Genomic DNA, 24,784 nt, shown 5'->3' on the forward strand with positions numbered 1-24,784 from the left:
TGTCTGATGTCTTTCAGAAAAACAGAAACTGAACAAGGGTGCCTGGGACCATGGAGACACCCAGAGCTTACAGGTGCGCCCTGCCCCCAGCTCATCCTGACTGTATTCCTCCCTCCCTGCTTGACTTGACCTCTGCAAAGTATGTCTTAAGGCTGGACTAGTTGCCCACTGAGGGCTGGTCTAGGGTAGCTCTGGTTGATTCCCGCTCAGTGCTAGGTGATGCTGGGGCAGGTTAGGAGGAGTGAATCCGTGTCAGAAGTTCAAAAGGGGGAGCCTGCAGAGGCAAGGGTCAGCCCCATTCACGCCTCTGGGTTGATCCTTCTTCTCCCAACAGTCTTCCCGCACCGGGCCAGATGATGATAGCATCTCCTTCTGCAGCCAGACCACGTCCTACACGGCTGAGAGCTCCACAGCAGAGGACGCGCTCTCCATCCGCTCTGAGATGATCCAGCGCAAAGGTGTCTGCTCACCAGCCGGGGATTCTTGGGCAAGGGAGTGGAGAGCGGCGGGCACCCAGTACCTGCAGCTTTCCCCTTTCCCCCTAGTCCAGTGTTTCCCAAGACTCTGTGACTCAGTGAATTCAGGAAACATAGTACCCTATGTCCTCTTGGAGATTCGTGATGAACATTAACTGAAAAGCAGGATAGTTCAGAGTTGAAACCTGGGTTTGAGCCTCGTGTTGATACAGCTGTGTGATCTTGGGCCAACCCTTTACCTATCCCTGTTTCTGTTTGATGTTCTATAAAAAGGAGGACAAGAATACTTACCTTATGGGAACAAATGCCAAGTGTTTAGAACACATAATAAGTGTTCACTAAATGGAAATTATCCTTATTGACCTAGTAGAACCTTGCGGAAGAGCATCTAGCTTTAACCCAGTTAAAGCCCATGCCTGCTTGATGGTGGAAAATCTTTTTTCACAGAGCTCTTATTAATATTCTGTAAAAATCGTGCTTGGTGCTTGGCAGAATGTGCTCCAAGACCTGCTCAAACAGTTTCTCTCCCCTGGACTGGCCCCCAGGCTCCACCTTCCGGCCCCATGACTCGTTTCCCAAACCTTCTGGAAAGTCGGGGAGGCGGCGTCGGGAGCGGCGGAGCACGGTGCTGGGACTGCCGCAGCACGTGCAGAAGGAACTCGGTGAGCACCCCTATGAGGAGGCTGCGGGTTGGGAGCCCTGGCCCACCCCTCCGCTGACTCCCACCCCCATCTCCGCTGACTCCCACGTCCTCCTTGGTCCGTTCCAGGCCTGCGGAATGAGCGTGAGGCACCAGGTACGCCTCGGCCTCTAGGTCCACGGGATGCTGTGCGCATTCCCACAGTGGATGGTCGTCCGGCAGGCCCGGCCGCAGGGCCGGGGGCCAGGGTGTCCCTGCAGGCGCTGGAGGCAGAGGCCGAAGTCGGGGCTGAGGCCATGCTGCAGCGCCACATCGACCGCATCTACCGTGATGACACGCTCGTCGGCCGGTCCACGGGGGCCCGGCCCCCGCCGCTCACCCGGCCCATGTCCCTCGCAGTGCCTGGACTGACGGGAGGGGCCGGGCCTCCAGAACCCCTGAGCCCGGCCATGTCCATCTCGCCCCAAGCCACCTACTTGTCGAAGCTGATCCCACACGCTGTGCTGCCGCCCACCGTGGACGTGGTGGCCCTGGGCCGCTGCAGCCTGCGCACCCTGAGCCGCTGCAGCCTGCTCTCAGCCAGCCCGGCCTCCGTCCGCTCTCTCGGCCGCTTCTCCTCGGTCTCCAGCCCGCGACCCCGTAGCCGCCACCCTTCCTCCTCCAGCGACACCTGGAGCCACTCTCAGTCCTCCGAGACCATCGTGTCTGACGGCTCCACCCTCTCCTCTAAGGGTGGCTCTGAGGGCCGGCCAGAGGGCTCCGTGGCCAACAGCAGCGTGGCGCCCCCTCCCCCGGGGGGCAGCGGGCGGGGCTCTCCCAGCGGGGGCAGCACCGCGGAAGCCTCGGACACTGTCAGCATTCGGAGCGGGGGCCAGCTGTCTGGCCGAAGCGTGTCCCTACGTAAGCTGAAGCGGCCCCCGCCTCCTCCCCGCCGGACCCACTCGCTACATCAGCGCAGCTCAGTGGTCCCTGATGGGCCCTTGGGGCTGCCTCCCAAGCCCGAGCGGAAGCAGCAGCTGCAGCCGCCCCGGCCGCCCACCACTGGAGGGTCGGCAGGGATGGCGGCCCCGCCCTGTCCACCCAGCTCGGCAGGCGGCTGGGTGTCTGGTTTGTCTCCGAGTGGCTCCCGGCGCCCCCCACGCTCCCCGGAACGGACACTCTCACCCTCCAGTGGATACTCGAGCCAAAGTGGTACCCCTACCCTCCCTCCCAAGGGTCTAGCAGGGGCCCCTGCTTCCCCAGGCAAGGCCCAGCCCCCCAAACCAGAACGTGTCACTTCCCTTCGATCTCCCGAGGCCTCCGTCTCCTCTTCCCTCACGTCTCTGTGTTCCTCTTCCTCTGATCCAGCACCCTCAGACCGCTCTGGTCCTCACATGTCGACCGCCCTGGGTGACAGGTTTTTCATACCTCCTCACCCCAAGGTGGCCGCCCCCTTCTCCCCACCTCCCTCTAAGCCCAAGAGTCCAAACCAAGCTGCCCTTGCTCCTGCTGTAGTCCCTGGGCCCGTCTCTACCACCGCTGCCAGTCCTGAGTCCCCACCCACTCCGCAGACATCCCTGACCCCACCTCAGGCATCTCCTGCTGCCTCCAAAGACCAGTCACCCCCTCCGTCCCCACCCCCATCTTATCACCCACCCCCGCCACCCACTAAGAAGCCAGAGGTGGCTGAGGGGGCCCTGTCTGCCCTGGAGACTGCTGAGGAGCCCCTCCAAGATCCCAACTGGCCCCCTCCCCCGCCTCCTACCCCAGAGGAGCAGGACCTGTCTATGGCTGACTTCCCACCACCCGAGGAAGCCTTTTTCTCAGTGACTAGCCCTGAGCCCGCAGGCTCTTCACCCCTGCCGGAGGCCTCCTTACCTGCTGTTTCCTATCAGAGCCAGCCCTCTGGTACTCCAGACCCTCCTCCAGCCCCGCCAGCCCCACCTGCTGCCGGCTCTGTCACAGGGCTTCTGGCTAAGGTCCCTCGGAAGGAGCCTGTGGGCTGCAGCAAGGGCGGGGGCCTTCCCCGGGAGGATGCCAGCGCGCCCCTGGTCACACCCTCACTCCTGCAGACGGTTCGGCTGCGCTCTGTGGGCGCTCCCACGGTGGCTCCAAATCCAGCATCTGGGCCATCGCCCCCCCAGAAGCCACTCCGAAGGGCCCTGTCAGGGCGGGCCAGCCCTGCGTCTGCCGCCGCCTCGGGGCTCCACGCGGCTGTTCGGCTCAAGGCCTCTAACCTGGCTGGCAGCGCAGGCCCTGTGGGTGCCCAGCCCAATGGACCACCTGAGGCAGAGCCACGGTCCCCTGCCTCTACGGCCAGCTTCATCTTCTCTAAGGGCACTAAGAAGCTGCAGCTGGAGCGGCCTGTGTCCCCGGAGACCCAGGCTGACCTCCAGCGGAACCTGGTAGCTGAACTAAGGAGCATCTCAGAGCAACGGCCACCCCAGGCCCCGAAGAAGCCACCTAAGGCCCCCCCGCCCGTGGCTCGCAAGCCTTCTGGGGGTGTCCCCCTTCCCACCTCCCCCAGCTTTCCTCGGGCTGAGCCCCTTACTGCGCCTCCCACCAACGGGCTCCCCCATGCCGAGGACAGGACTAAGGAGGAGCTGGCAGAGAATGGAAGTGTCCTGCAGCTGGTGGGCCCAGAAGAGCAAAAGCTGGGCCCGCCCGGTACAGGTACAGTGGGCTGGGAGGGGTAGGGTGTGGATTCCAGCACTGATCTTGGGACACAGGTATCGGAAGTCCTGCCCTTAGGCACTTGCTCTTGGATCTTGAAGGTTTTTCTGGTCTCAGGGTGTCTAGGCATGGTGACCTGTCACCTTCAATGAGCTCGATTGGAGTTTGGTATGAGGGCCTCTGGAATCAGACCTACTGAGTTTGAATTCCAGCTCTACTATTTTATCCACCCATCCTGGCCTTGAGTTCCTTACTGTGAAGTGTGAGGAAACTTTATAGAGGCAGAGGGAGCATTTGTAAAATGTCAAGCCCCGTGCTGTTGGTGTGGTCAGTAAAGCGAGGGGGTGAGGATGTGCCCTGGGATCTTAGTGGCCAGAACCAAACTCGGGGGGCCCCTGGCTGAGTGTCCCTTCTTTCCCTCTGCAGACCCACAGAAAGAGCTGGTGTGACCACCAGACTCCTCGCTGGCACTGCTGACCCATCCCAGGAATACATTCTCAGGGACCTGAGCGGCTCCGAGGATGAGAGGATACGGCAGACACAACCTAATGGGGGGACGCCTGCAGCCTTAACCTCCATGGCCTTCGGTATTTATGCAAGCCTGTGTGGACCCTGTCCTCCAAGTCACCCAGCTCTCATGCCTTTTCCTGAATGGACTCACCTCTGGCAGCTGCCGCTTGAGTCTTGGCCTTAGCCTCATCTTGGAGGAGGTAGCTGGTGGGAGTGGATGTCTGCGCCCCCTGCTGGCCTCAAGGCCACAGAGATGGGGGACCAGAGCACCTCACTTTTTTTTCATATCCAAATCATGCACATGCTGTAGTCCAGAATCAAAGCACTTTTGAAAAGTGGCTGTATGTCCATCCCCCAGGGCCCGTGAAGCCACATTCCAAGGGCCTGTTTACATGGCAGCAGCATCAGTCCCCAGCAGCCAGCCCATGGCTGGGACTAACCTGTCCCCCCTGCTCCTCCGATCCAGTTTGCTCCTTTTTCTTAGTTCTTGGAGGTAGGCAAGTCGTATTCCCACAGGCTTCTCCAGGCTGGAGGCAGGAGTGGGGCTGTGGCATTCCAAAGCACAAAAGGTGCAGCGGGGGTTAGCCCCCCTGTGCCTCAACTTACCACCAACCAGCTTCCTGCCTTCTAGTTCTGCCAGGTGCTTCATGCAGGGGACAGGAAGTGTGAGCCTGTCAAGGTCCAAATGGGTGGTGGTGAACACCAGAGGGGAGGTCCACAGGCTCACTCTGCCCTCTGAGAACGGAAGAGGGAGTCATGTCATGGGTCACTTGGCCCCATTTCACTTGATCAGGTTGGGGTGGGTGAGCACGACTCTTTAGAGGCAGGAGCCCATGGGCCGTGGCAGAGCAGCGTCCCTTTCAGCTTGGCAGGAAGTACTGAAGACATGGATGAAAGGGTGGGGCTGGGGCCGGCAGGGAAGAGCTGCTTTGGGCAGTGGGCTGGCCCTGGCCCTATGGATTTCATCCGGACCTTCCTTGGCTCTGCTCTGTGCATGTCCTTTCTGCAGCTGCCTGTTGGTGCAGGTGGTTCCACTCCGGGGGGTTGCTGACGCTGAGTGACAGGATGGGAAGCCAAGGGTGCATTCTGTTCCAGACTTTTCCCTAGTCAAAGCAGGGGCACTTGATGCTCCTAGGGGTGGGCCGGGTGGTTCTCCCCCGTAGATGTCGGTCTGCTACTGATCTCTCCTCCAGGAATCTTACCGATCTTTCCATTTTCAACCTGTGCCACCTATGTTGGTAAGCTAGTTTCCTCCAAGGTTCTACAGGGGTGACCCTAGTGCTTCCTCCCACTGCAGTGTGGCTGTCACCAGGGTCGCCCCTTCTGTATTACCTTTTTAGCTGCTTCTCCTCCACCCAGGAGACAGGTTGACCTTCTCCCAGAACAAGAGCTGGGAACACAGGGGATGTAGTTGGAGAGCCCAGGTTCCTCTGGCCCTCTCTGCTATCTTCTCTGTAGCTATAAATCAGTGTTCTTCCCTGCCTGCTGGGTATGTGTTGTGCCTGCCCAGTAAGATGGGGAAGACAGTCGGTAAACCAGCTCTGCTCAGAGCTCCTGATCAACCTCCTGGGAATGAGGGACTAGGACCAGGCCAAAGCTTCCATGATATCAGGCCTAGGCAGCAGCCAGAGCTGCTGGAGGTGGGAGGGAGCCCACCTTCTGTCTCTTTCCCTCCGTTACTCCTTGTCTTCAGTTAGTCCTTTGGGCTTGTTTCCCCACTGGGTGGGACAGAGTTGAAAGGAGAAGGGAGGATCTCCCAAGAGGCAATCCTTTGTCCTCTGGGGTAAATGAACTTGACCTAGTGCACATGGAGACCAAAAGCCTCTGGTTTTTAATTTCCATAAAAATGTTAGAGAGAGAAGTATATAGATATATATATATATTTCTTTAAATTTTTGAGTCTTTGATATGTCTATACAATCTGTTCCTTCTGCCCTGAAGCTAGAGTGAGACACATGGAAAAACTCTGTGTGGGTTTCATTCGAAGGTGTTAATTAAATGATTAAAACTTGGCTGTGTCTGCTGCTGCTTAATGGGGAGGGTCAGGATGGTGGTCTGCACCCACATTTAGAAAGGAAAATGTTCTGGACCCCAAAGTGAGCCTTTTCTGCTCAACACAGCTAAAGGGAAAGTCAAGGTATCTGCTGTTCAGCCCAGTCCACCCATGCCCCCATTACAGGTTCAAAAGTCCAAGATACATGCAGCCCTAGGCAGAAGGAGGAGCCCAGAAGCTGCTATACTGTATTCTCTCCTGAGTTGGTCCAGCTCACAGACAGGTCCCATCCAGGCACCCTTGTTCAGGTATTTTATTTCAATTTATGACAGCGACATTTAGTGGTTCTGAGATGGCTTATGGAGAAGTACCCCACACTCCCTGAAGAAAAAACCAGTCTGTGCCATCCAACAACACACAGCTGGTTCAGGGAGTGTCCCCACCTAGCATGATCAAAGGACATTCCAGGAGCCCTGGGGCAGGCCCTGTCCCCCCGCGCCAAGCCTCAGAGTTGGCATGCTTGGGGAAAGCTGCCAGCCACTTGGTAGACCACTAGGTTCTCTGTTTTCCCTTCCCTCCCCTTTTCAAATCCCACAGTTTCCTGTTGGGGAGAGGCTGTAATTAGCCTGGTTCAGGCACCAGATCCCAGCCAGAGACATGGCTGCCGTGATAACTCTAGGAAAACTGGAAACCAATATTTTTCCAATTAGAAGGATTATGGCATAACCTTTTTCTGAGTTATATTATATTGAAACCAGATTTGTCAGATCAGCTGCCAAGGGAAGAAGGTAGGGCTGGACTCCCCATGCTGCCCTGCCCCCATCACTCCCCAGGTCAGCACTCTCCCTGCAGCCAGACAGGATGCTCCTGGATCCTAGGGAGGCTGAGCTGCCCCTCACCAAGTCTTGTGCCTAAAAGAGTCCTGAACATCCTGCCTCAGTGTCCTGGGAGATGGATAAGCAGGGGATGGACGGAGCAAATGAAGGAGACAGCAGATAACTAAGGATGATGAGAGAAGGGAGGAAGACGCCAGGTTGGCTAGCTGATGTTCCCCCCTTTCAGCGATTTACAGGAGACGGACCCCAGCTTGGTCATGAAGTTGGTTTGCTTCCACTGTGCAATACACTCGTCAGAAATTTTAAAGTCAGCCTAGGCAAGAAAAATAACAACAAAAAAAGTGATTATAGTGATGGTGGCAGGACTGCAAGAAAACAGACTCTTATACTACTAGTAGTGTAAGGTGACTCAACTTTTCTAAGAGAGCAGTTTGTGAAAACTTTCATCTCCTATCATTTGCCTAAGGTAAGTTCACTTTAGGAATTTAGTTTAAGAAAATAATCATGAATAAGTACAAAGAACTGGTACAATGCATCTACTGTAGCATTCTAAGTGAAAATCTGAGAACAACCTCAATGTCCAAATAAGGTTTTGGATAAAATGATCATTATGGTACTATACTATATATATATATGATTCTCACTCCTCAGTATTTAAGAAGATGGGTAAAATTCTGAAGAATAAAGTTAAAAAAAATAATAAACATATAGTACGACTCAAACTACCAATATAAACACATTACCACTCTACATAAAAGATGTCCAGAAGGAAACCAATCACTAATGACATTTTTCAGAACCAGTAGGTAGCAGAATTACAGATGTTATTTTTGTTCCCCCTACATTTTAGACATTTCTACAATGAAAATTTAGTTTATAGCCTAGAAAAAAAATAACTTGTTCAAAAAACCAGCCTGGGAAACTAGGAAAGGAGGGAATGGACAAAGCCAGTTGTCATTTGCAGGAGCACGGAGAGGCAGAAACCATTCTAAAAGCCCTCCAGAAACACTTGTCTCTTGAGGAAACCAAGTATTAACTAGATAAAGCCACATGTGCAGTGATTTGGCTGCACAAAGAGAGTGAATCTCTGCTGCTTTATGCAGTGATGTAGCCCCAGCACCTAGAACAGTACCAGACATACATGTTAGGGACTCAACAGGTGCTGAATGAATGAATGAATGAATGAATTCTGGACAGGTGATGTGAGTCAGTGCTCTGAGAATCAGTGCTCTCACACCAGGTTGGGCAGGAAGGACTCCAGGAGGGCTCTGATCCTGGCTCTATCACTTCCAGTGACTCTGTGGCTGTGCTGGGGATCATCTCCCATCATAGACTGAAGATCTAACAAGGAAACATCTCCAGTCCCTCACACGATGCCTCTAACAGTCTGTCAGTGCTCAGTACCTGTGAGGGCCCATGGGCTCCTCGGGCACCTCATTTGAGAGGGCTGGAATGAAGGAAGAGAGGGGCTTAGATGCAGGAAGGCCCAGCTGGGAAATGGGCAGGTGGGGAATCAGTAACAGCAATCTGCAGACAGTCTGGGCAGCCCCGGAAAGAGGGAAAAAGTGCAGCTTGTTACCTGCAATTTCTCAAAGACTTTCTTCTTGGGCTTCAGCTCTTCATCCGGTTGGCCCTTCTCATAGCCCTTCACAAACACTCGCTCACCAGGAGCAGAGCCTGCAGGAGGGTCCAGAGGCTCAACCTTGCGGTTTACCCCTTCTCTGGAAGGACACACAGGACAATGAGACAGTGAGGCCATGGATGGCCTCCAGCCGCCGTGGAGGCCAAAGCACTGGGGCCTTTACCTCATGGGCTCTAATAGGATTTAGGGAACCCTCAATGCCAGAGCCCCAGGAGCTCCTCACTGCTGTACCACATCTCTGGACATTACCAGCACTGGGTCAACCAGGGCTTAACTGAAATCCTATGTCAGGAGAGATTCCGAAATTTGGGCTTTTTTTTTTTTTTTAATTTTGGGCTTTTAAGGGATATGATGTAATAGCCAATGAACTGGGTTTGGGTCCTGGCTTCACTCATTACTGGTAGAGCAACTCAAGCATGCACATAGCTCTGAATCTTCAATTTCTATTTTAATACAGTTAACTTAAGGTAAAGTGCTTCATCCACGGTTCCTGTACAATAATTCCTCCAGGCATCATCTTTTGGGGAGTGTTCTCAGGGCCTCCACCTGGCATGTGGAAGGGCAGCATGTGGGCCACCCCCCCTCTTCCTGGCCTCCCAAGGCCCTCTAACCCCCCAGTGCTCACTCACATAGAAGCACACAGGAGCATGCCTTGGGACTCGACTCCTCTCATCTTCTGGGGTTTCAGATTGCACAGCACTACCACCAGCCTGTCCTGTAGTTCCTCCTTGGGCACAAACTGCACCAGGCCGCTCACCACAGTCCGTGGCTCAGCTTCCCCCACATCAATCTTCTCCACATACAGGCTGTCTGCATCTGGGTGCTGCCACAAGAGATGTCAAGTCTTGGAGATTATCACAGTGGAACAGATCATGGGGCCTGGTGAGCCCTCTGGCTACAGAAAGGGGCATCCACTCTCTACAGGGGCCCCAGAGGAACCCTCTAGAGCCAACTCTCCAGGTCTCAGATAGCAGACATGAGAAGGGGCCCTGAAGAGGCAGATTTGAATAACATGAGGCTAATTACGTGCATTAGAGGTGAAAGGAGTCTCTTAACAGAGATTAAAATGGCTTGGAGTGCCTGGGTGGCTAAATGTGGCTAAATGTGTGCTGGATCAACCCCAATCCTGGGGGGGACTGGAAGATGGGGGACGGCTACTGGCTTCATCATCTGAAACGAGAGTATCAGTAGCTCTTTCAAGGTAGTTTTGGTGGTTGGTCTATGTGGTGAAAAGCAAATATATACTGGGAGAAAAAAATACCCAGACCACTGGTCCTAGACCACTGGCTACAAAGCTTTCTGTGCCTCTGGGAAAGAGGAAGTCCTTCTTTCTTCCTTCACCATTTTCTGGGGTGGGGATAGGGAAGGACAAAGTGGCTGACCGACGATAAGGTCCGCAACTAGTCCAGACAAGCTGGGAGATACCAGGTGAGTCCATCAGACTGGACGTGATAAACAAGTTCCTTCTGACTAACATCCGCTCTGTACTCTGAGTTCCTGGCTGTGTTTGGTTGCATAAGGTCCAGAGATAGCCAGGGGAAAAGCCTGATGCCTCGAACTAGATGCTTAGGTGCTGACTTGCAGTATGACCGAAGGGATGTTGCTTTCCATCCCAGGCCAGGTTTCCTCCAGATGGAAGCAGACAAACCTGACCCCTGTCTGCCTCTCCAGGACGTGGTGGAAAATGAGTACCTTGTCCACACTAATGACTTTCCCCACACGGATATCCAGCCGGGATGGGATGACCTCCTCTGGTTCCGAATTCTTGGCAGGGCCTTTGACAGCTGGCTCTGGGGATGAGAAGAACCCAAGGCTCAGAGCTCTCTTCCTTCCCATGACAGATCAGCTGCTGATGCCCTCAAATAAGGACATGAGCAGGACTTAGTGCAGAATCCCCAGAATCCACCCACTGAATTAAAACAGAGGCGGCTGCTGTTGAGAAGAGACGTGCCAGATTTCACTTCTCTCCCCCTCAGGTATTGGGCTGGAGGGGAGAGGAGGGGTTGGCGTAGCTTTGCCGCCATTCACACGCTCTATATATAAGTACTGAGTCTTTTCTGGGAGGCCCCCACAAAGACTATCAATGTTAACATCTCAGCTTTGTGGCTACATGGCTGGTCAACTAAGAGCCAGTCATGAAAATGCAGAAGGGAACTTGGCGAATCTAGAGATCAGCTTCCCTAAAGAGCTGTGCAGACCCTGACTGAGCAGCTACATCAGCCTCAGGGTCTGATGCAACCTCTCTCCTTAACTGAAGACGTGGGTTTCGTGAAAGGACCAACGCGTGTGTCTCACACCAGCACTCACAGCACTGTTGGTTCAGCAGGGTACAACTGCTTCAGGTGGCTCAGCGGTGAAGAACCCACCTGCCGATGCAGGCGACACGGGTTTAAACCCTGAGTCGGGAAGGTCCCCTGGGAAAGGAAATGGCAGCCCCCTCCAGGATTCTTGCCTGGGAAATCCCATGGACAGAGGAGTCTGGTGGGGCTACAGTCCATGGTGTCGCAAAAGAGTCGGTCATGACAGTGACTAAAACAACAGCAAAACTGCTTCATGATACTGACCAAACCAAATTCAAGATGACGAGTTTTCCATTCCAGCAGTCAATGGGGCATGACATTCCTGCATTTCAGACCCTCCTGGCTTCTTGGGCCTGAACTGAAGACAAACCCTTTTCTGAGGCACTGACAGGCTCTCTACATGTCTCTCATGCTAGCACCCCACCCCCCACACCCCCGTTCCCGGGGCCCTCCCCAGCTGGCCTTACTCTGCTTTGAGGGATCTGGGTAAGCAGCGCTGGACAGTTTCTTCAAAGCAGGGGTATTAAACTTCTCCCGGATGGGATCCAGCAACTTGTTCAGGGCAACTTCAACAGAATTCTTCAGGTCTCCAGGGTGTACGACCTGCAAGTGTACAAGGCCGGGTGAGAAGGGGCACTGAACAGGTAAATGGGGTACAGGACACCTGGATCTACTAAGAAAAATGTGCGGATAGAACGCAGTGTTTTCCCAGCAGAGTCTTATTTGAACCTTAGAACAACCTTGTGAAGCTGGTACAGTAGAGAAGGGACACAGGTTCAAAAGATTATCTAGTTTGTCAGAGACCTAGGTCTTCTGACACTGAATTCCATACTAATTTGAGAGTTTTTAGAGGCTAATGTTTCTAATTAGTCAAATTTCTCTGTACATGCAAAACTGCTCAGTCATGTCCGACTCTATGCTACCCCATGGGCTACAGCCTGCCAGGCTCCTCTGTCCCTGGGATTCTCCAGGTAAGAACATTGCAGGGGGTTGCTGTGCCCTTCTCCAGGGGATCTTCTCGATCCAGGGATTGAACTAAAGTCTCTTGAGTCTCCCGCATTGGCAGGTGTTCTTTATCACTAGCGACACCTGGGATGACTCAAATTCTTCCATTTACGCTCTGAGTAGTGGCATAAAGCAGGTATTATTTATATACAGGGAAACATTCACACAGGGAACCCAGGGGCTACAGACAGCCTGAGGGGGAGATGAGTGAGCAAGAAGGAAGAACAAAGGCTCTGAAGTTAGATCACCTGGGGTGAGAGTCCCAGCTAACTGGGTGACCTCAAACCAGGCACTTAACCTCTCTGAGTTTTGGATTCTTTACTTAAAAATAAATGAAAATAAATGAAAAATCAATGAAAATAACAATACTTGTACCTTCCAGCATCGGAATGAGGATTAAATCACTTAACATGGGTGAAAATGATGCGTAGTGCTAGTACATGGTAGGAGCTCAGTAATTCCATTTTTTCTTCTTGTGTCCCATGACTAGAACTTTTACATGCTAAATCTGGCCCGAAAGGATCTTCTAAAGTATTCTGACAGATGTCCCTTAGGTATGAATACATGTAATAAAACAAATCCTATGTTTTTGTTTCTGATGCTACTCGCCCTTTTCTCGGGAATGGTGTTTTTGTTGTTGTTGGCCACACCGTGTAGCATGTGGGATCTAGTTCCCTGACGAGGGGTTGAACTTGGTTCTAGGAGAGATAGAACCAAGTCCTAACCACTGGACCACCAGGGAAGTCCTTCCTTTTTAACGAAAGAAACGCTTTAGACCCGCACTGTCCAATATGGTGGCCACAAGCCACATACGGATATTTAAATGTAAGTCAGAATTCAGTTCCTCTGTTGTACTGGTCACATGTGGCCAGTGGCAACTGTCAGTGCAGATAAGAACATGTTTACCATCACAGGAAGTGCTGCTAGTTATGCTGTCTTTCTTTAGAAACATTTCTTCTATTCCTTCTCAGTGAGAGAAAGTGCAAGTGTTAGTCACTCAGTCGTGTCTGACTCTGCGACCCCGTGGACTGCAGCCCGTCAGGCTCCTCTGCCCATGGGGCTCTCCGGGCAAGAATACTGGAATGTGTAGCCATGCCCTTCTCCAGGGGATCTTCCCGTCCCAGGGATTGAACCCGGGTCTCCTGCTTTGTAGGCAGATTCTTTACCATCTGAGTCATCAGGGAAGCCTTTTTATCACTTCCACAAGACTGCTCATGAGGTTGAACAGTTGAGTGTGGGTTCCATGGCCTGCCTCAGGCTGCAGACAGACAGTTTCAAAGCAACAGCTGCCAAATATCAAAAAAATGGGCCTGAAGGAACCTCAGAACTCACGAGGTCACTAAGTCTTTTCTTCCATTGGACGCTCAAACCCTCATATGACATTGCCTCTGGCCTCTGCCTGAACACTTACCTCAGTGATGGGGAATGCAAGGTCAGGCAAGGCAGCCCTGCCCATCACCACACAACTGAGGTCTTCAAGCTTAAACAAGCCTCCCTGCAGTCTGCATCTGTAGTCCTGGTTCAGCCTTCTCTTGCCACAAGAAGAAACCTCACCCCTTACTCAGGAGAGTCCTTCTTGGGTTTGAGGATGGGTGAACACATATTTGCATTCCAGTTCAACATGCCCATTCTTTCAACTTGTGCTTTATGACCTGGTTTGCAACCTGTTCCCTATCACGGCATCCTTCCTCTCCCCATCAATACACTCCAGATTATCAAATAAACATTACAAAATTTATTTTTGTGAGGCTTATTTGACAAAAAACCTCACAAAAAGTCCAACACAACCAAAATGGCCAGTGGCAACTGTGTTAGTGCAGATAAGAACAGGTATCTTACCAAAGGTACTCAGAACATTGGAAAACTGAATGATCAACTCCCTGGTCTGGACTCTACATTTCTGACGATGAGGCCAAGACCTCGTGAACATTTCTGACAGCCCTGTCATGCTGCCAATTCAGCCCGTGTTCAGAGTCAAGACCCCCACTCCATCCACTATATACAGTCATTACTCGTTTCCTTTATCATCTGGTCCTGTCTTCCTCTACCACAGTGGCCCCCTCACCTTGCAGACTCCAGTCAGACTCTAAACCACTTGTCAGTCCCTAGATACCACACTGCTTCCTCTTACCATGCCTCACACAATGAATTCCCTTACAGGTTTCCTGAAGAACCCCTAATGAGTGAGACAGTGTGTGAACGTCATCCCCACCACAAAACTTTCCGAGCCAGCCAGTTAGTCACTTCCTCCCGTTCTATTTCTGGACCATGTATAGATGGTACAGTAACCAGTAAATGACATTTATTTACATGTCATCCTCTCCTATGGACTATGAGCTTCATGAAGATTTAGTCCTCTTTGTAATGTCAGCCCCTAGCATGGTGCCAAACACATGGGCACCTAGTAGGTCTTTTGTTAAATTGTGGAAATAGTATTCTCTCTTCTGTTCTTTTATAGCTGTGTCTCTTTTCTGAACCTTGATTTGGTACCTGAAATGCTTCATCTTGTTGGGTTTAGTCCTTCATTCCAGGTTAAGTCCTTTGGAGAGTGATTAAGACACCAACAGACTAGCTTTCTGCCATTTGCTAATCTACTCCACGAACCATCTGAATCCTCATCTGAGCCATTAACAAAATATATAGCCTCGAGATCATCATGACAGGGCCCTATGGTAGAAAGAAACTTGGTGAGGCCACGCGGAGAGGTTTGTCAGAATAAGTTCAGTGGGGATAATCCTCCTCTGGTATTACCTCATCAGCAAAGTCCTTTTCCAGGTCCGAGTAAGCTGTGTAGGTTTTGTTTCCACCCCATTTTTCATCTCGAAGGATCACAAACTCTGTAAGAAAAAGGATTCATGCCAACAAACTCACAGATGACGGCGAGTCAGCATCCCTGGCCCAAACGTGTATTTGTAGTTTCTGCCATGTATTTTAAACTTAATTGGACAGTATTTTATTGTTTTTTAAATTGGATCAGTGGCAGTGTTGTATACCCAGCTAGCACCTAAGCTCAAGGGAAACAATTGTGTCTTACATCTCTTTTGTATTCCTCCACTCCACATGCCTGCCCCCTTCATTCCTACCACTCATGCCCAGTGGGCATGAGTGGTAGGAATGAAGGGGGCAAACACACAGACATCTCAATGATATCCCCACTTCAATCACACATTAACATATGAGAAATCAGAGCAGAGAATCAGAGAAGCCAGTCTCTGGAGGAAGACTGTGACAAGCCACAGGTATGACCCAGCACTGGTTTTGCTATTTCAGCCTAAACGCTGAGAAGAAAACAGGGAGTATCTTACCAGACTTGAGGGGAAAGAGAACATGTCTGATGAAGGCCAGAACGCCGTTGTTCTCCACATTCCCTGGCTCACAGAAGGCCTTCTTCAGTTTTTTCTTTACATCCTCTTTCCGATCAAGCAGATCAATCTTGGACTCCTAGAAGTCAGGGAGGAGAGGAGGACCTCTTGTGGTTGAAAATGAGAATATGCTCAATTCATCTGTATTTTAATTTTTTGGACAAAGATGTAAACATTAACTGACTTTAATAAGAGCAGAATTAATTGGAGTCAAGGACCACTCACAATACTACATATTTTAATTTTTCTCTGTTCTTCCCAGGCCTTGTTTGTAGCATACAGAATCATGGCAAATTTGTATCTGGAGAATAAATGTCCTTGGGACTACATCATAAGTACCTGCGAGTGGCTACCTAGTCTTCACTTGTAGATTTTATGTTGTATTATATTCCTAATTTTTAGTGACAATGTAATTTATTTAGCAGTTTCTAAACATCATCTTTACAAACTATATACAATGCTACAATGAACCTCTTTGCATGCAGAGGTCCTCTTGCCTTCTCTAGGATTACTTTCTTAAGCTACCAAACACTGCTGGGCCCCGAACTGTTTTCCGACAGGCATACAGCAAGTGACACTGCCACCCGCCATGTGTGAGGAGACATTTCCTGGCTATCACCAACACCAGGTATTATTTAGCGCCTTTGTCCTTCATAGGGAAATAGGCTTTGTTTCTTATTTTGGAGTGAGTGAGCTCATGCTCATTTGTGTCCAGTGGTTACCAAGCTCAGTCCATATACGACTGGATGTGAATCACCTGGGGCGCTTAAAATAACATAAGCTACTGGGCTCCACCCAAAGCTACTAAATCAAAATTTTTGGGGGTTGACCCATGTATTTGCATTTTTAAAAGCTCTCCGTGTGGTTCTGATGCAGTCACGTTTTGGAACTGATGCTAGTGCTATTTCTAGGATGAAGACATGGTAAACGTGACCAAATAGGATAATCTAGAAATCAGACTTAAAGAACTAGTTGAATGTCCAAAATGACTTCAATCTGAATCAACTAGTAGGCTGTGAAAGAAAACAAGATTCCTGAGTTGTTCCCCAGAACCACTTTATCAATGTGCCCAACGCAGGGGGGGCTGGATTCAACCCCTGGTCAGGGAACTAGATCCCACATGCTGCAACTGAGAGTTCACAAGCTATAACAAAGATCAAAGATTCCGTGTGCTGCAACTAAGACTTGGCACTGCCAAATAAATAAATAAATATTTAAAAAAAAAAAAAAAAAAAGATTCTCTAAGGACAGGGCCTTACTCTACAAACACACTCTCTCCTTTATAAAAATTCCCCAGGTGATTCTAAAGATCAGCCATGTTTGTGAACCCAGAAACCAAACTTCCACATCTTTGGGTTCTACCAATTCTTGTATTCTGTGCCCTTAATGATCAGAAGAAAAGTGTACCTTCCCTAAGCAGGACTTTTAAATGTTAAGACATCATATTTATCAAAATCATCATATTAAATACCACCGTAATAATCAAAGTGCTAACTGGTGTCAACAAGGACCTACTGCATAGCACAGGCAACTCTTCCCGATATTCTGTAATAACTTATGTGGGGAAAAAAATCTGAAAAAGAATGTATATATATATAACTAAATCACTTTGCTATATACCTGAAACTCAACATTGTGAATCAATTATACTCTAAAATAAATTAAAAACTAAATAAAAAATATGTTACTTGGTGAAATGCAACTGCAGCCTTCTCATTAATAAGGCTGAACTTTGTCACAGTTGTATGGCTGAAGAAACTACTTTTGCCTGTACTTCTTATTAGTAGCAGTAAAACTTAAAATTATAATTGGATCCCATCAGAACCGCTTCAATACTCAAGAACCACTGGAATTAACTGGATAACTTAAGATTCCTTATTAAAAAAAAAAGATTCCTTATAGCTTGAATATTTATTTGTACATCTTAGTTAGCCAGGTTACTTTTCTTTCTAGTCCTCAATTTCTTCATCTTTTGCTAAAGATTTCTCAAGTCAGAGCTCGTAGCCTACCTCTTCTGAAGAGCTCATTTTGCTGCCAGTTAAACCTGGAACCATAGGATTCATCAGATGGACTCGTTTTGAGTAACCAAGTGCAGGGAGGTACTAGGAGTTAGAAACACACAAAAGCAGATGTTAGTATAAATTCCCCAATCTCATCTAACCTGGACTGTCACTTAACAGTTTGATATATGCCTTCCAATCTTTTTTCTACTGAATATATAAATTTTCAATGGTGATCATAATATGAACAAAGCTTTTTGTTCTTACTGTCTATTAGTATTATATCATGAACCTATTGGACTTACTCTACCCATCATAAATAACTCTATTAGATAGCAACCAGTGTAGGGCTACAAATCTGGAGAGTAGGGAAGCCAGGTGATCCCATACCCATCCTTGCTTTATCCTTGAGGGCATTTTTGTTTTCAAACTGAGTGCTGAGAAAGAGAGACCAAGCAGAGAGCAGCAGTCTTAACTAAGCAGAGGAGACAGAGGATGTAAGGAGGCTAAGGATTTGGAAAGGGTTCCAGAGTGAAGAGGCCCTCCAAAAATCCCAAACTGCTCCAATGCTTTCCTTTTTTAAAAGTTTTATTTATTTTTGACTCTAGTGGGTCTTCGCTGCTGCATGCAGGCTTTCTCTAGGTGCAACAAGTGGTGGCTACTTTTTGTTGTGACACAAGGGGTTCTCATTGTGGTGGTTTCTCTTGTTGTGTAGCACAAGCTCTAGGTACATGGGCTTCAGTAGTTGCAGTCCATGGGCTCAGGGGTTGTGGCCCTCAGACTTAGTTGCTCCATGGCATGTGGAACCTTCCTGGGCCAGGGATCAAATCAGTGTCCCTTGCGTTGCAAGATGGATTCTTAACCACTGGACCACCAGGGAAGCCCCTCCACTGCTTTCTTAATTGAATCACAACTGTGCCAGAATTTGGAGAGACATAGGGAAGCGCAGCAGAGAACAGGCTCTGATAGGTTGGAGACTTGAGCAAATTTTAGGGGCTGCACAGTGCTGGGGAAGCAAAAGTTGAAGTTTAGGTTCAATCAAAGCACAGAGGGCTTTGTGAATACCCTGAGATTTCATTTTAGTTTGAGACTCCAGAAAGGCCACATCCTAAGATAAGGTTTACGTCATAGGAGTAAGAGCAAACTGAAATAGACCTATTCTACAAAGCCTAAAATCCACCCTTGACATGATCAAGGTGATGAGTCAGTAATTTAATAGCCTACAGAAAACACAGCACTCTGTATACATAATCCAGAGCAACTACAGCATATTTATGGTGTCCCTGATACAATAAAAAGGTACAAGAAATGGGAGGCAGAAAATTTAAAGGGACTGACAGACAAGAGGAAACAGTCAATAAAAGCAGACACAGAAACAATCCAGATACTAGAATAAGCAGATCAGGATGTCAGAATAACTATAATTGGTGTGTTAAAAGAAATAAAGGAAAAGATGAATGAAATGGATAAAAGATGGAGAAATACAAGAGAACTGGTGTTTTTTTTTTAATTAAGCTGGGCTCCCTGTGTTATATAGCAACTTCCTGCTAATTACCTATTTTGCACAATAGTGTGTATATGTCATTTTTTGATTGCTTACCAAGCTGATTTTGGTGGGTGATGGTCTTTAATACTCTGTAAGAGAGGCTGTTGTCCCTCTTTTATAGATAAGGAAACTGAAGCTCAGAGAGGTCATGAATGGCTTGACCAAGGTCTCAGAGCTACTGAGCGGCCGTGCTGGGGCTCAGCCCAGGCAGTCTGACCCCAGAATTTAAGTCTTCCCCTCCCCATGACTGACTTCTTATTTGAGTTTGTCTTCCTGACAAATAGGGGAAGACTTTGGAAGACTCAACTCCCATGATAGTGGTGTCTCCTGACCCCAGTTTTGTGGGAGTTGTTTGATTGTTTTTTAAGTCACCGTTTAAGATGAGTGTGTACCCTCTTATGTCCTCTAACGTCGCAGCTTGTTTATTGTGTTGGAAGTGTGACTGTTGAATAGCAGACACTCCAGACTTCTCCCTTTTCGGGGGGTAGAAGAAAAAAAAAAAAAAAAACAAAAAACAAGTGGAAGTTCTAAAATGGTACAGTATAATACTGGATGGATTTAACAAAAGACAGGATTAATGAACATGGAAGAAAAGTCAACAGATAATATTCAACTAAAACACAGAGGAACAAAGGAGGGGATACAAGTTCAGAGTTCAATCTCTGGACGGAAAACCAAGGTCCTGCATGCCCCGGGGCATAACTACTGAGCCCGCCTGCCACAACAAAGATCCACGTGTTTAAATGAAGACCCAATATGCGTGTGTGCATGCTTAGTCACTTCAGTCATGTTCAATGTTTGCAACCCTATGGACTGTAGCCTGCCAGGCTCCTCCCTCAGTCTATGGGATTCTCCAGGCAAGAGTACTGAAGTGGGCTGCCATGCCCTCCTCCAGGGAAACTTCCTGACCCAGGGATTGAACCTGCGTCTTCTGTATTATAGGCAGATTCTTTTACTGCTGAGCCACCAGGGAAGCCCATAAGACTCAATACAGCCAAGTAAATTAATATTCTTGAAAAAACCTACCAAACAAACAAACAAAAAAAGACAGTTAAAAAAAAAAGAGAGAGATGTTCTCAGATAAAAAGAAAGCTGTAAGAACTCCTTACTGAGAGACCTGCATTGCAGACACAAAATACAAAGGAGTCTTCAGGCCGAAGGAAACTGATGGAAGCACAAAACCGAAAGAAGGAATCAATAGTATCAGAAAGGGTGGTGGTGGTTGTTCAGTCGCTAAGTCATGTCTGACTTTTGAGACCCCAAGGACTGTAGCCCACTTCCCAGGCAAGAATACTGAAGAGGGTTGCCATTTCCTTCTCCAGGGATCTTCCTGACCCAGGGATCAAACCCGTGTCTCCTGCATCGGCAGGTGGGTTCTTTACCTGGCTAAGCCACCAGGGAAGCCCATCAGGAAGGGTAAGTGGTGGTAAATATACATGAAAATTGACTGTTTAGAAAACCATTATAAGTAGGTCTTTGGGATTTAAAATATATGTAAAACTAAAATATATGACAATATATTTGTGCTATGACAATAGCACAAAGGGCAGGAGGGTGTTAAATAAAGTAAAACTGTTGTAGGTTCTTGCATTGTTGGGAAGTGGTAAATACATCTAACTATAATGAATTACAAGGACATGTAATCTCTAGGACAGGGCTGGGCAAAATTTTTCTGTAAAAGGTCAGATAGTAAATATTTTAGGCTTGCTGGGTGATATATAGTCTCTACTGCATATCTTTTTTCATTTTTTTTATAAACTCTTAAAAAAAATACAAAAACCATTCTTAGAGCTTCTAAGTCATACAAAAACAGGCCATCAGCTCTATCTGTTAGAATAATAAAAGGTTTGATTAAAAAGTAAGCCATCTATATACTTCATAAAATATATATATATATATATATATATATAGAAAAAAAAATAAAGTCAAGGAGAAAAAATATTCTTAGAGAAAATATACTTGAATACATATACACACACACATACACATATATCTATTTTTTACATGGCTGACTTCTAACAATATGCTAATTTACTTTGTGTGTGTGTGTGTGTATATATATATATATATATACGCATGCTATGCTGTGCTAAGTCACTTCAGTAGTGTCCAACTCTTTGTGACTCCATGGCCTGTAGCCTGCCAGGCTCATCTGTCCATGGGATTTTCCAGGCAAGAATCCTGGAGTGGGCTGCCATGCCCTCCTCCAGGGGACCTTCTATATGTATATACAATTTCTTTACATGGATAAGACTTCTTGCTGTTTCTATGCTAAGTGTCTGGCATACTTACATGTACTAGTTGCTATAACACTGCTTTGTTTTGTATTTTGTTACAATTAAAACCCCTTTTTCTTCTTTAAATACCTCAATAATAGTAAAAACCTTACACTGTCAACATTTCCCCATTTATTAAATATATCCAAACACCATTAAAAAATAGGGACTTCCTTGGTGGTCCAGAGGCTGAGACAGTGCACTCCCAATTCAGGAGACCCAGGTTCAATCCCTAGTCAGGGAACTAGACTCCACATGCTGCAGCTAAGACCCAGTGCAGTCAAATGAATAAATAAATAAAATATTTTTTAAAATGTTATATTATATCCCACTGGAGGATTTATCTTAATGTATTCAACTAATCCCTTGCCACTGAATACTAATTTATTTCTAAGTTGTGCTCTAAATTGTGGTGTGTGTGCTCAGTCGTGTCCAATTCTTTCCAACCTCACGGACTGTAGCCCACCAAGCTCCTCTGTCCATGGAATTGTCCAGGCAAGAATACTGGAGTGGGCTTTAAATTGATAACATGATAAATACTTCCAAACAGAACTCAAGTTCCACTTTTATTTTTTTAATTAAAAACATTTTAGAATTCTGGCCACTCAGCATGGCTTGCAGGATCTCAGTTCCCCAACCAGGGATTAAACCTGGGTCCCAGCAGTGGAAGTGCCAAATCCTAACCACCAGGGAACTCCCAAGCTACACATTCCCACCTCTCCCCACTCCAACCAAGTTGCACTTTAAAAATTATTTCCTGAGGACCCATTTGTGTAATTATTATTAGGACAAAGTATAGAAACATTTTAGAGGCATCAAATCACCCATCAGGAATTTACATTTTCATTGGCAGTATTTTTTCTACTCCCTTGCCAACATGAGGTTTTGAGAAGCTTTCAAAAATACCAACCACTTCTCAAAAGCCCTTTTCAACTTATTCAAGCTATTTCCCAGAAAAGAACTATTAGGGGTTTGTGCTGATTTCCTCTTCTAAACCCTGTTAACCTCATTTCAGAGAGGAGTGGTTTATGTAAGATCCAGAGAAATATGGACCAAATGCTCTGGGAAAGAACAGAAGTTCTATTTGGTGGTGCCTTTCCCTGGAAGCTGAGCTATTAGGCAAGAAGCAAAAAAAAAAAGAGGGGGGTGGGTGGGTGGGAATAAAAGAAGAAGAAGAAAATCCACCAGGTCTGAGGGCAGCTTCTTGGTGGCAGCAAGAGTACAGGTTTTTACTCAGACAGATCTGAATGCTCGTTCCTGCTCAGTCAATAACTGTGTGATACTGGACAGCTTTTTTATTCTCTACGCTCAGTTTTCTTATCTGCAAAACAAGGGGAATAATATCTACTGTACCATATGACTGCTGGGACTGGCACATTCAAGAAACTCTAATGCGGACTTCTCTGGTGTTCCAGTGGTTAAGAATCTGCCCTCCAATGCGGCAGGTGTGGGTTTGATCCCTGACTGGGGAACCAAGATCCCACAGGCTGCAGGGCAAATAAGCCTGTGAGATGCAACCACTGAGCCCACGTGCCATAACTAGAGAGCCCACATGCTCTGAAGCCTGCACACTGCAACGAAGATCCCACAAGCTACAACTAAGACCCGACCCAGATAAAAACATAAAACAAAATAAAGAGAAACAAAGAAAGAAACTCCAATGTATACTTCTGCGACGCAAAAGAAAAAAGACAAGAAAGAGGACACTAACCTTCTCTGCAAAGGTGAAAATCTTTCTCTGATCAACACCTCCAAACTGGGCATCCACTTTCAAATACTCTTCATCCAAGGCCTGTGGGAAGAAACACACGAGCATGAATTTCTACTGTATTTCTTCCAAATGGGTATAAGAAACCAGAAACTTTTGAAAACCATTAGAATTTTCAAAAAGTAAACCAGGAAGCAAATAAGCAGCACTCAGTCTTCCTGTTGGCTTCAAGAGCTGGACACACATTTGCTGAATGCCTTCTGCAAACTCCACTCCATGTGGATATTATAGGATAAAAAAATAAGAAGAGTCTCTGCTCTCAGGAAGCTCATGATCCAGTAGGGAAGGAAAGGGAAGGAAAAAGACAAATTATACTCACATCAAAGGTATCCAATTAATGAGGTAGCCTGCAGCAAGTGTCAAATAACTGGCAGTAAGAAGCAAATGCTGTGAGAGCTCAGAAAAAAGGGGCAAGACTAAATTAGTAAACAAACAGTTACTATCACTTGTTACATGCCAGGCCTAGTGACAACCCTGTGGACGTGAATCACACCCAGACCCAGATTCTGCCTTCATGAAGTCAATTAACTAGCTGAGAAGAAAGACACACAAACAGGTCATTTCAATACTGCATTCCAAGGGCTAACTTACACATTCATTTAAGGAACATGCTAACACGAAGAAAGAAATGGTTTTCTCTATCTGCTCAGCCTGGTGGCGGTGAAGGCTTCCTAGAATCAGACTGTGGGCTGAGACAGGTTCTGAAGAACATATAGATGTTTTTCACCATGGAGAGGAAACAGACTGTGAGAAGGCTCAGACGTGTGAGATGTTTAGGGAAACTATGACTGAGTCAGTCTGCAAACTCCAAGGGGTGTGGGAAGTGGTGAGTGATGACGTTAGAAAGGTTGGTCAGGATACTGAGTGTCATGTGAGGGTACCTAGCCTCATCCTGGCCACTGAATGATTTTAAGGAGGGAAGAATCACAATTCACACAACTGCAGAAAACCACACCACTGAGACAGCAGAGTGCAGAGTTGTGGCCTGAGGGCTGGAGACAAAGACAACAGCGAGAAAGCTGCTGTGAGAGTCCAGGAAGAAATAACAATGAATGAAGTTGGTGAGGGGGCTTCCCTTGTGGCTCAGCTGGTAAAGAATCCACCTGCAATGCGGGAGACCTGGGTTCGATCCCTGGGTTGGGAAGATCCCCCAGAGAAGGGAAAGGCTATCCACTTCAGTATTCTGATCTGGAGAATTCCATGGGAGTTGCAAAGAGTCAGACACGACTGAACGACTTTTACTTTCACTTTCAAGTTGGTGGGGATGTAGAAGAAGAGTGAATTTAAGAGATTTTTAAGTAGGATTAATAAAATGTAGTATCTGATTGGACGTGGGGGAAAGAGGAAGGAGAGGAAGAGAAAGGTAGGCAAGCAGTTAGGCACAGAACAGCACTAACAGAACTTTCATGTTCCACACCTGTGCTGTTCAACAGGTCAGCCTCCAGCCACATGTGGTTTGTGAGCAACCTGAAATATAGTCAGTAGGACTGGAAAACTAAAATTTTAATTACTTCGGTAGCCACATATAGTGACTATGACAAGAGGCTGCCATAATGGACTGAATTAGATCTAGAGTTCTAGAGTTCAGATCTAGAGTTCCTGACCAAGAGAAGACTTGATTTTCTTTTCTTTCAAGTTAAAAAAAATTATTTTAAAAATTTTAATGTATTTCATTAAAGTTTAGTTGATTTCCAATGTATATTAGTTTCTGCCATATAGCAAAGTGATTCAGTTTTACATGTATATATATATATATATATATATATATATATATATAT

The 24,784-nt window shown here is 47.6% G+C and overlaps 2 protein-coding genes across 5 annotated transcripts in view; one reads left to right on the forward strand and one right to left on the reverse strand.

Moving 5' to 3' along the window:
- The window catches only part of NHSL3 (NHS like 3), a 28,016-nt gene extending 21,726 nt beyond the window's left edge, over nt 1-6,290 (forward strand). For all 4 annotated transcript variants that reach the window (XM_070459094.1, XM_070459095.1, XM_070459096.1 and 1 more), the window contains exons 3-7: nt 18-73; nt 335-458; nt 1,022-1,138; nt 1,246-3,768; nt 4,195-6,290. In XM_070459094.1, coding sequence (XP_070315195.1) covers nt 18-73; nt 335-458; nt 1,022-1,138; nt 1,246-3,768; nt 4,195-4,217 — 2,843 coding nt within the window. In that variant the 3' untranslated portion in view covers nt 4,218-6,290. The remainder of the gene's footprint in view (nt 1-17; nt 74-334; nt 459-1,021; nt 1,139-1,245; nt 3,769-4,194) is intronic.
- Nucleotides 6,291-6,555: 265 nt separating this feature from the next.
- YARS1 (tyrosyl-tRNA synthetase 1) overlaps nt 6,556-24,784 on the reverse strand; it is a 30,950-nt gene continuing 12,721 nt past the window's right edge. Inside the window, exons 5-13 of the mRNA XM_020896057.2 lie at nt 22,950-23,030; nt 17,426-17,518; nt 15,360-15,495; nt 14,806-14,891; nt 11,517-11,652; nt 10,442-10,539; nt 9,379-9,572; nt 8,687-8,828; nt 6,556-7,420 (exon numbers count right to left, since the gene is read on the reverse strand). Coding sequence (XP_020751716.2) covers nt 7,310-7,420; nt 8,687-8,828; nt 9,379-9,572; nt 10,442-10,539; nt 11,517-11,652; nt 14,806-14,891; nt 15,360-15,495; nt 17,426-17,518; nt 22,950-23,030 — 1,077 coding nt within the window. The 3' untranslated portion in view covers nt 6,556-7,309. The remainder of the gene's footprint in view (nt 7,421-8,686; nt 8,829-9,378; nt 9,573-10,441; nt 10,540-11,516; nt 11,653-14,805; nt 14,892-15,359; nt 15,496-17,425; nt 17,519-22,949; nt 23,031-24,784) is intronic.

This window comes from Odocoileus virginianus, chromosome 30 (genome assembly GCF_023699985.2).
Source record: "Odocoileus virginianus isolate 20LAN1187 ecotype Illinois chromosome 30, Ovbor_1.2, whole genome shotgun sequence".
In the NCBI taxonomy this organism is placed as follows: domain Eukaryota; kingdom Metazoa; phylum Chordata; class Mammalia; order Artiodactyla; family Cervidae; genus Odocoileus; species Odocoileus virginianus.